The sequence below is a fragment of the Fundulus heteroclitus genome, chromosome 21 (assembly GCF_011125445.2).
Source record: "Fundulus heteroclitus isolate FHET01 chromosome 21, MU-UCD_Fhet_4.1, whole genome shotgun sequence".
NCBI lineage: Eukaryota > Metazoa > Chordata > Actinopteri > Cyprinodontiformes > Fundulidae > Fundulus > Fundulus heteroclitus.
The window spans coordinates 16419908-16431471 of NC_046381.1; the positions used below are offsets into that span (position 1 = coordinate 16419908).

An 11564-nucleotide genomic window follows, 5' to 3' on the forward strand; every position below is an offset into this window, starting at 1 on the left:
TTAAAAGCACTTGAACAAACGCATATTTGCCACCTTTGTTCTTAGGTAGGGGCCACTTGCTTTATCACAGAATGAACACCACTGATTGAAATCTACACAATTTTTATTTTTTTTTTAAACCTGCCCCTTTCAACTAATGATTTAGTTGCACAGAATCAGCAGCATCCATGTTGGATCTGTTGGTTTTCTATTGCTCTACTAAACCTACTGGTGAGTTTTATTCCATACAGAAACACTCGACATGTTTACTGTTGTTTCCTACATATATTCTGAGTTACTTTCAGTGTATTACACACACAAAAAAAAAAAAGTACTACTCTTGATTGGCCTTCGATACATACAGCAAAACAGTCCAGAATGCATTCGTTTTAACGATCGTTTTATTTCTTTACAGGATAAACCGCCAGGGCGAGTGGAGAAAACCAAATACTGCTGGAGTTAATTCGCTACACTGTTTGCCTAAAAATCACTCAACAGGATTCATTCTTTTGAACACGTTCGCGTTGCTTGGGTAACAAAGTCTTGCAGCTACAGCTGGTTGGCCTCCGATGCTTTATGGTGTTTAAGTGAAAGGCATACGGTCAGCAGTAGTCAACCAGGTTCATTTGGCACAGTCAACACTCGATACGGGGTGGGAAACCACGGGATAGAACAAAATATATATATATGTATATAGAAATCTAAATATACACTTCATTCAGAGCCCATGTTGGGATAACAACCCATCCTTCCTCGCAGGCATTTTTATTTTTTTTAAAGGGAAGAGAAAATTGACGATGTATCAAACACATTAAGAACATTCCACCTTGACATCAAGAGAGGTTGGATGACTCACAAGAACGTTTCTTTTTCCTAACTTGCATCTTCGTCGACGCTACGAAAAAAAACAAAAACTAAAGCACAATGTGTCGTTACAGGTACGATCACAACCGCAACAACTTCCATGGAAACTCGTGACGAACACGCCATTCTTCAACGATCAAATGCAACATCGTACAATTTTTAGTTCTTTTATTTACTGGCAGTTCTGCACAATACTGAACCACGCGTGTACTCAAGACTCGTTTCCTTCACCCGCTTTGATATACTCCTATTCCAGCAGTAAAGCTTCTGTGATAGTTACCTTTCTATCTACAGGCGTCTGTTTGCTGTCTGATGTGGGAAAACAATAGAGAAATAAAAAAAATTAAAAGAATGACGTGTGATCTGGACATAACGGGGCTCTAAGCGACCTCCGAGCACGGAAAAGCGGGGGGGGGAGAGAGACCAAAAAGGGAATTTCTCCGAGGGGAGGGCAGCATCTGGATGAGCCGAGTGGTATATAAATACATGATAGGCAGGTGAGATACAAAAGGAATACATAGCATTTCAACAAAATACTAAAAACGACCTGAAGTGGGGAGAAAGAAACATTAAAGCGATCGCTCCTGATTTGGTAAAATTACACACTGTACAAAAAAAAAAACAAAAAAAAAACATAATCCACATCAGTAGGCACTTCTTAAATAAGGTCTCTTTCCCTCAGTTTATTTGTTGTTTTTTTTCATTAATACCACGGAAGGAAGATCTGGAGCTGAAGGTGTGCTGGGCGATTGGCAACAAGAGCAGATCCTGGGAGTTCCAGCTGGGAGGTCGGTCCTGTGTGGGAAGGTGAAAACGCACGGCGGGGGAGGAGAAGGGAGGGGAGGGGGGGTGAGGGGCCACTGAACGGTCGGGCTGGAGCCAGCCCAGAAGACCCTGGGAGAGGCGGTCCTCGGAGGTACAGGGTATCAGGAATGTTTTTTTTTTCCTCTTCCCCTCTTTACGTCTTATGAGGATTTCTCTTTCCTTGATCTCGGTGAATCCGCTCCATGTGAGCTCACGCCGTTTACTCCGTTGGCTTAAAAGTAAGAAAAAAAGAAGAAGAAGAAGAAGAAAAAGCCAAGTTAGTCAAAACCTTCATTTTTACAGTTTCCCCTAAAGATTCAACGGTGTGTGCGCGTTCTCTGCTCAAACCTTTGTCTTTCTTCGACTTGCTCTTAGCAGGAGCCGGTTTCTTTTTCAACGTCTGCGCCTCGCCGTGCTCTCTCCATCGCCGCAGCTGGAAGTTGATGAACTTCCACATCATGAAGGCCTGCGTAAAGCAGATGGCCGACAGCACGGTCACCCTAGCAGAGGAGGGCAACGGTCAGTTCTTTGAAGGGTGAAGGCAGCGCAGCAAGACGGGACAGAAAAATCCTGTTTCGTACCGACCACAAAACCTACATGGAAAACCACGCTGCGGACCTCAAAAGCACAACGTCAATGGCAAAACATCCCGTTTCAGCCAAAATATAACTATGATGAATAGGATCAAGAACGGTTTCCACCTTTGCGAACTCCGCAGAATGGAAAAGAGTGGGCGAAGGTTGCCAGGATGCTGATGGATTGTATTCAACAATCAAATAGTAACGCTAATTATTACAATTCATCATCTCAAAACGACACATGTCGCCCTGGGTTAATTATTACCACCTGAATCAGAGCTGGCAAGTTTACAATCAAGTGATTTAGCCCTAGTTCAACTTGTGCTGTTTTTTTGCTCTCCTTTCTCTACCTGCTATCCCTGGCTCTGCTCAGTGACTCAAAGAAAATTTTTATTTTTTTTTAATTCTCACTTCTAGAAGTTATAAAACAATAAAAAAAGCTTCAATCTGGCAACACAAATAAAATGTAGCTAGTTTAGATTTACAGGGCAGACTCTGTCACAAGATTTAACCGAAGTTAAGAAGAGGTGAACAGAATGTGGCCTGATTCCAAATGTTAACGCGTTTCAATCTAGGGAGAAGTGAAAGCAAAACAAATGAGTGACGTGTCTTTCGTTTTTAAGCAGCAACTTACTGGAGGTCAGGGATGTGTGCTTTACAGACAGCTCCTCTGGGGGCGCTGCTGAGTCCGTTTGCAGGTACTAGCTGTTCGCACAATGGACCACACCTTTGTACCAAAGTCTAAATGCACATTTTTCCCTTGATAAGCGGTGCATTTCCTTTTATTTTATTTTTTTTATCTATCATTTAAAAATATAGATTCCTCTAATGATTTATTGAGGGGGACAAATGTACGTTTATCCCATACTGGGGGGGCTTCAGACCCCTGTCAGTGATTTCTGCTATGCTAACTAATGCAACCACGTTGTTGAACCTCAAAACGATTAATCATCTTACTCTTCATGTGACGAAGACCTCCTGTTTTACTCCTGTGAGATTCGCTGTATGTGAAGTACAAGATAATTGCACCCAAAACACAGATATTTACATGCGCTACATAAAAAAAGACATAACCTTTAACCTTTCCTGTTACCAAAATTGTTTCCATTCCCTAAATGCCAGAGTAATGAGAATGTTGTAGTGCTTTAGATCATCATAGTTTCACCATAAGCATGTGACTGAACCGTATAGGAATTATACTTAGTCCTTTTACATCACACTAGAGGATTTGTGTGTGTGCTTTAACGCATGCAGCTGGGATTTTGGAACCAAAGGCTAGCAACTCGCAGTGTTGACCACAGTAAATGTGGGGGAATCCCTCCATGCCTGGCTAAACTCTGTGTCCCATTCCTCATACGGGATTCTGTAACGCCTACAGTGCTTCAGCTACAAGCAAAGTAGCTGAGCTCATTGTGTTAGCATCTTATCTGCATCAGATTCTGCGGACCAAGGTCTTTCTCAGGTTAGACTCAGGCTACGTTCACGCTGCAGATTTTGATGCTTAATTAAAATTTTTTTGCTGAAATCCTTTTTTTTTGTGGTCGTTCATACTACTAATAAAATGCAGCCGCCACCAGACTTCTGTCTGAGCGGTTCATGACCCCAAAGCGGCCAGAATGTGCAGATAACAGGAAGAGGAAGTAAACGTCGCACAGCGACGCGCCGTTTACAGAAGTATTAACAGATGTGATTGTTACAAGAAGCGCTCGATAAAGCTTCGCAGGAAAACAAAAACTAAACAAAAATTGTATTAGCAGATCCCGGTTCATCTGTGTAATTATGAGCCGACAATATTACAACCACATCATAGCAAGACGATGGTGATCCTTTACCAACGTGAAACGTGAAAAGAAAGACCAACCAGAGTTGATGGAGCCGTTACTCTGGTAGCAACAAGAACAAAAAAAAGCCAGAGAGGAAATGCTCTAAGGTATAGATTCCTTCATTTTTTGGGGCATGTCCTGTAGTCTGACGAAACTGAAATTCAAGTGTTTGGTCATATAGACCATGGTTAAATTTGTGAAACACCATCCCATGTTGTGAGGGTGGTTATGGCCCGCAATATCTCACAACGTCATCTAGGAAACTAAAACTTTGTCACAAATGGGTGTTGTAAACAGATAATGACCCTAAACATGCCTCTAAATTTGTTTCAAAGCAGCTCAAGGGCAACAAAGTCAATGTTGTGGAGTGCCCATCAGAAAACTCTGATCTCAGTCCAACAGAAAGAGCTGAAAAGGTCTGAGGGAGCAAGGCGGTCCACAAACCTGACTCAATCATACTAGCTCTGTCAGCAGGAATGGGCCAAACAGTCCAGCAAACCACTGCGGCATGTTTGGGAAAGAATACTCAAATGGTTTCACCCATATCATACCGTTTATAAGGTAAATCCACCAAATACTAAGGAATTTATGTAAATACGAAAATCTCCAACCAGTCTGGCATTTGGCAAAGAGAAATAACTTAGGTCTAACAGACCGAAATCAATAAATAATGCTCTGACCTAATGTCAGTGAGAATAAAAGGCTAATGTGTCTTTTTATACTGCATGTAAACAGGAAGAAGTCCAGAAAGTAAGACTTTGTTGGCTCCCTTCACCTCGTCAGATGTGCTTACCGAACAAAGAAAATGTTAAAGTTCCCTTCAGCCAGACTGAAGCCCTGGTTTTCGGCGGTGGAGAGACCGAAGCCCACGGTGAGGACCGACAGGGACAGGGTGAGCAGCCGTCCAATCACGAACAAGACGGCCCAGATGCTGAAACTATAAAAACACACAAAATTAAAAAAAATAAAATAAAAAAAAGGAAATTTTTATGCAGCCGAAACTTTTATTCATCGGCGAGAAAGCCGAGAAACTCACCCCGTTTGCCTGTTCTCGTTGCTGAAGTAGATCAGACGGGAGACGTGGAAGAGGAGCTCGACGAAATAGTGCAACACCAGCAGGACCAGACCCAGCCGGTTCAAACTGAAACAGCGAATAAAGACATCAGGTTTTAGGAGCGGGGAGATACGAGCGTGACCAACTTCAGCGGCGGCGCTTACTTCAGGATGTAGGCGCCGGCGATGTGGACCAGGTACAGGAAGATGTACACAAGCTGGCGAGGAATATCCTCCTGAACGGTAAACAGAGAGGAGAGAGGTCAAAATATTTACGCCAGCGTGGGGCCGGCACGTCCATTTCAGCACGAAGGGGATGATCCCTTCGAAACAATGCCCAGCGGCCCAGGAAGTCAAACAGGAAATACCTTCGGGGTGCAGACGGCAACACTTACTTTCTTTGCCTTCTGGAAATAGAGTTCTGGAAGAGCGTGTAACCAGTAGCCCAGCTGGCAAATGTAGAAGAACTTCATCTGGAATCTAAAAGGAAAAGCGAGATGCTTTCAAAACGACACGTCCTCCTTTTGCTTTTCATTCATAAGTCGTCGCTAAATGCGGCTACTCACGGCATCAGCGTATGAGGATATCCCTCCCACAGGGCGACGGGATTGGACAGGAAGTTTTCCTAAGAGCACAAAGCTTTTAAAAACACAAACGTTCGGCCGCGCGCCACAAGCAAACACAGCGACGACCGACCGGCACGTACGGACACAAGGATGTTGGCCCCCCAGGCGAAGGAGAACAAGTAGAAGGCGCTGAGCTGACCCGACTCATTGAACTTGCTGTGCTTGGTTTTGGAGAAGTGCTTTTTCCGGTTGAGTTTCTGCAGAGACAAAAAAAAAAACGTCGAAACGGGTCAAAAGTGTAGCTTTTTTCCCCAAAAGGTTCTTAAACAAGACACGAGGCCAATCCGGTGGCGGTTTGTCACTTACGTCAAGCACGTACTCCTGGATGATGGCGTGCATGATGATGGCCACCAGCATGTAGAAGAAAACGGTAGCCAGGTCCTTGATGCCGTGGTGGAAGTGGTTCACCGCTGTCTCCTCGGGGCCCTCTGAGACACAGACCGGCCACGCAGAGTCAGCGCCGTGACCGGCATTTACAAAACACACACAATATACAGACTGTTTTTTTTTTCTTTTTTTTGCCTCCCCATATTTTGTTACCTCACAACCAGAACCCTCAATGTACTTTACTGGGATTTTATGTGACAGACCAACACAAACACATTAAATGAATGTGGAAGTGGAAGAAAACGGACCTGCTTTTTCCCTCCTGTCAAATTCAAAATATTGATAAAGCAGGAATATAATTTAGCCAAAGACTTCCTCAAACCATCCAGGGACCCATTTTCTTTTACCCAGAACTTAAATAACTTATTTAACAAAAAAAAAAAAGGTGCAAAAAAGTGTGTTGTGCGTTAGCATTCAGCCCCCTAAATATAATCTAATGCAACATCATGCCTTTAGAAACGCCCTAATTAGGAAACAGTGTAGTTTAACCTCAGTGTAAGGTGAGATTTAGGGTTAGGCTATAAAACAACAGCTTTGAACACCTCGCAGAGCACCGTGGCAACTCTGTGGGAGCCTAAAAAAAAAAAGACGCAGTGCTCAGGAGGGAGAATCCGCCGACAGGAAAACAAGTGATTGCTGGAAGAAAGCCACAAGAAAGGGTCTAAGGCGACGTTTCAAGTCAGCCGCTTCAATCTTCCCTGACCCAGCCTGAGGTTGGCCTGTGTGCCTGGAGGAATATCAGCAGCACCCTCCCCACGGTTAGACATTGTGCTGGCAGCGTAATCCCTTTAAGAATGCTGCTCCCTAGCAGAAACTGGGAATCCAGACAGACGTGATGGGAAAACCCGTTGAAGGCTTCGAAGCGCTCGCAACTGGGTCGGAGGTTCCTCTTCCTGCAGCACATCAACCCTCGACGTGCGAGCCGGGTTATCACGGATTGGTTCACACCGGAGCATTCCTGTGTGTTAGAATGGCCTAGTCAAAGTCCAGACATAAACACTCAATTTTGGGAAATTTTGAGAACCTCCATCCGATCTTACTGACCTTAGGCCCCCTTGACAAAGAAGAATTGGCAACAGCATCGGTCTACGCTGCAAAAACAGAACTAAAAATAAGTAAAATTTTCTTGAAATTAGTGTATTTGTCTTTGATTTGAGCATGTAAAGACGATTATCTGCCAATGGAGAGGGTCATTTTTACCCTTAAAATAAGATAATTAGATATAATGCACTTGAAATAAGTTGATGGAGATGAGTTCTTCCTATTTTAAATGCATAAATCTTATTCCATTGGCAGATTATTTTATTTACCTGCTCAAATAAAGTACAAATACACTCATTTCAAGAAAAATTTAACTTATTTTAGTTCTGTTTTTGCAGTGCAAGCTGGAAGACTCATACTGTATTAGACTCGCCTCGGTTAGTGTCGACCGATGGTACCTCGGGCCAAACTAGCCCGACGTCTATTAAAACAAATTCTTGCAAATTCAGGGCAAAAGTTCATTCCCATTTCGCGACAATAATGTGCTGCTTTGTGTTGAACCGCCACAGGCAATCCCGATAAAATACACAGAGGTTGTAACGCGACCACGCATGAAAAAGTTCAAGGGTTGCAAGACACTGTAAGATTCACCCAAGTCACGATCCGTACGGCCACAGGACCGGCCCTGGCTGGGGAGTCACCGTGATTTAATCGCCCTGAATCCTGAAGGGCGGCGCTAGGATTACAGTCTCGACTGTGCAGAGTTTCACCACGCAGAATATGAACTCCCCCCCCCCCTCCAGATACGGACAGAAAGAAAACATCAACACATCTCAAGCTGACTGAATGAGTGGTTCTCCTTTTCACCAAAGCCCCTTAAAAATCAACATGTTTGCGGGTCAGCACCGATAAAACGAAACAACAATGGCCTTTCTGCATCTCTATCGGAGTAAAGATTAGCCTAATAAGACACGACTTGTAAATAAGTAACAGAGGCAGGGAGACGGCAGAGATTAAAAACCCTCCCTCGCTGGAGCTGGGCTCCGTCGAGAAGCTGGCAAAGGAAACGTTAACCTTGAAAGCATCAGGAGATTGAATGGCGAGGCCTATATTGCACCTCAGCCTCGTATTCGTCCGGCACAACCTTGCCACTGGAGATCTTTATAAATCGGGCGGACTAAATTTAGCTCTAAATGGAAGGGAGAATTAAAAACTAAAAAAAAAAAAAAAAAAGAGAGAGAAAGCTCTAAAGTGGGTTCGTCTAGGGCCACTCAAGCAATGCTCCTGAATGCAAATCTCCCAGCAAGAAAACACAGAGAAAATCCAGCCTTACAGGCACATCGTCATGCAACGTGTGCCGGCGTACGCGTCACTCACCGTTTGTCGATATGGTCACGTTGTACTGGACAGTAATGAAAAATACTGCAAACTTTGAGGTGACCTGTGGATTTAGAAAGAGATAAACATTGATATATATTATAAAAGCAGACAAAATGTGGGGTTTTATTGTTAAAAAAATCAAATGACAGGGAAATAAACTGTGGGAAGAAAATAGCTTCAATAATTGTATGAAAACTGATGATGGAGAAGAGCTCAGTAGCTGCGGTCCTGAAGAGTAAACGCCAATTAACGTGACCAGACCGATCGTGCCGTTAAACCCTAATGAGTGTCGTTGTGATCGCAACAACTGACAAGGATGTTTATTTATTAAGTCCTAGACCAGGCGGTAAAGGGAAATACTCAGGTTATACATGACTAATGTGATGATGTTCAGAAGTAGTGCTGTTATACATCAGGGGTTCCAAAAGTGAGGGTCTCGAGATGATTTGATCCAAAAAAAAAAAAAAAGGGCCCTTTTCATGCCTCGCCGAGGGGCTTCACCTTCGTTTATGTGTAGCTGGAGAGAAAATCAGAATGTTGAAACACTTATTTAAGTAAACCAGTTCAAAAAAAGCTGTAAGCTGTGCTCTAAAGAATTTCCCCGTGGATGGGTGCGCTGACTTTGACCCGGACAGAGGATAGCGGGCCTACACCAGCAGACGACAGGACTCATAGTTGACTGGAAACTTTGACCTCAAGCAACCTAGGATTCTGTGCCTCTCCCCTTTTCTTCCAGACTCTGAGATTACAGAGCAACAGACCAGCCACGTACGACGCTTCTGATGCAGTTTGTGGTGGAGGCACAGCTAAACACATGAAACGGGTGCAGCTCATGTCCAGGATACGTCTCTGTGTGCCTGTGTTGAGCTTTGAAGCCACCAGCTTTGCTGCACAGTCCCCTAAAGGCTGCAATAAGCTTTACCCTCCACTTAACTGTCTTTTCTGATTTTCAGAGAAACGGAATTTGGGGTTTTCATAAGGTGTAAGCCAAAAATACTAAAAGTTAACAAAAATAAAAGTTTGTAAAACAGCTGTTGGGAAATGACACCATATATTTTTTTGTTTTGCTTCTTTCCAAGATTTCCTAATTTACTGAAATGCACCCGTAACTGCATTATATTAATGATCAATAGAGTTTGCATGAGTCTTCTATCATTAAACTCCCTGTTTTTTGTTTTGTTTGTTTTCTGAGAGTCGGACATAAACGTGAACGCCAATCATTTTTAAAAGAGGAAATCCTTCAGAATAAAAGTGGAAATTAAGCGAATAAATAATTAGCGGCAATGTGAATACGCATAGCTATAATTGTTGAATTAAAAGTGAAGTTGGGATACAATTCAAACAATTTTCGTAGGAGTTTAGCTGAATTAAAACACGGCTCACGGGCAGTTGACGGCAAGAACCTTTATTTTGAAGAGCAACATTCCGGAAGTCGCTTTAAACGCCGGACAGAAAGCGGCGTCGCTCTCCTTCCAAAAGGTGAAATCGCGACAGATTTGAACAAACTTGAGGTTTTAAAGTGCAGAAAAAACAGCAACAAACCAAAATGTTTCCGCGGTTCGACCCCAGTCCAAGTCTCGGCTCGGAAAAGCAACTTTTCTGTGTGGGTGAGACTCGGAGGGGAGGAGGAGGGGAGGGGGGTGACAGCCCTCTCGACCGCTGCGCGAATGCCACGTAACACTTCTACGCAAAAAAAAAAAAAAAAAAAAAAAAAACTAAGCAAACGGAGCTGTTGCAAAATGTCCAAACCGCACAGCTCGACACTGCGTTTCGAAACTCACAGCACATAATTTATTAATAAGCAAGCAGCTCCCGCACGAATTACATTAGAGTTCAGTTTCTGTTCCTGTGAATCTGCGATCAAACGGCGGGGCCGGAGGCAAGTGTTTTGAAATATCGATTTCAAGACGGGAAGCGTCCAGATGGGCAAAGTGGGCTCCACTCCCCCCCTTTTAACGCGTAGATGTCTATTAAGAACGAGCGTAGATGGACGGAGAGACCCCGGCGAGTGCGGGGTTAGCAGCGAAGCGGGGGGAGGCATTGTGCCTGCAAAACTTTCGATCTTTTTTTGGGAGGAAGTAGTTGAGAATTGATCAGACAGCCATGTCGGTTCCTGCGGAGAACAAATCCGCGCTGCCGTCCTCCAACTACCGCGCAACGCACAACCAGAAAGCAGCCCCGCTCCACATGTGGACTCACCTCAAACATCAGCCCGAGCAGGAACACCATAGCAACGCAGGAAACAATATCTGCGTGGTTCTGGATCACAAACTCGTGGCTCAGCACCGGCGGGTTCTTGTTGCTCTTCTTTCGGATCCCCATGGCGACGCGATTCTGGAGAAGTTGTGCGCTTCAAGCAGATGCGGATTTTTTGTTGTTGTTGTTGTCTTTTCCCTGTTTCTCTCCCTACCAGATGGTGCGATCTCTCTGAGCTCTCAGCGCGCCCTGCGTGCACAGGGCCAGGCTGCAGTTGAATGGCGTGTCACTCTTTCTGCTGGTGGGAGGGTCCACGGAGGGAGAGGGACCAAAGAGACGCTTTACGCGCAGGAGAGGAAACAGCTGGCGCTCTCTGCCGCCCCCTAGAGGTTCGGAGTAGAAGGGGGACTTAAAGCGAGCGAGCAGAGACAGACAACTATAAAATCACGTGTTGCATATTTCATTCAGGTCTATCCAGTGCCTAAATCCAAAAGGGAGGAGCCCACTGTTTTTATTAAGTTTATTAAGTATTTTCCTTAAGGGTTTCTACACAGTTTTTGGCTATTGTTGTTCCTGGATATTATTTCTGACCTCCCATCAAGGACACTGTTCCAGGAAGTTATTTAGCCAGCACGTAGCTTCCTGTTTACAAACCCTCATATTCCCTGGCATTGTGCTGCAGATTTAGTATGAGATGTAAAAACGATAACCATCACAAACTATTCCTTAAACCAAAACTTTAGAAACTAGCAAAAGAGATACTGCACAGACTCTTATCATGAAGGTCTTGTGTTGATATAAACATGTACGATTGTTATGCATTATAACTATTTAATATTGTTGCACAAGAATGCTACGTGTCGGTAGCTGAGTGTTAAAGCTAGTTGAAGCAT

General features: G+C 44.0%; 1 protein-coding gene across 1 annotated transcript; it reads right to left on the bottom strand.

Annotated features, from left to right (window-relative positions):
• Positions 1-362: 362 nt before the first annotated feature.
• On the bottom strand, positions 363-10989 carry tram1 (translocation associated membrane protein 1). The gene is made up of 11 exons (XM_036125231.1): positions 10675-10989; positions 8473-8536; positions 6034-6155; positions 5808-5924; positions 5668-5726; positions 5497-5581; positions 5267-5337; positions 5085-5189; positions 4842-4985; positions 1996-2147; positions 363-1879 (listed from the first exon to the last, which is right to left on the bottom strand). Exons 1-11 carry the CDS (start codon positions 10795-10797, stop codon positions 1809-1811), a joined length of 1113 nt encoding a protein of 370 aa, XP_035981124.1. The 5' UTR covers positions 10798-10989; the 3' UTR covers positions 363-1808.
• Between the last annotated feature and the right edge of the window lie 575 nt (positions 10990-11564).

Excerpts from the sequence above, each read along its gene's own strand:
- tram1 (XM_036125231.1), bottom strand. The coding sequence starts at position 10,797 with ATGGGGATCCGAAAGAAGAGCAACAAGAACCCGCCGGTGCTGAGCCAC. Across the intron at positions 6,156-8,472 it reads CGTGACCATATCGACAAACG|AGGGCCCCGAGGAGACAGCG; the intron begins GTGAGTGACGCG and ends TCTGTGTCTCAG. Across the intron at positions 5,727-5,807 it reads GGGCCAACATCCTTGTGTCC|GAAAACTTCCTGTCCAATCC; the intron begins GTACGTGCCGGT and ends TTGTGCTCTTAG.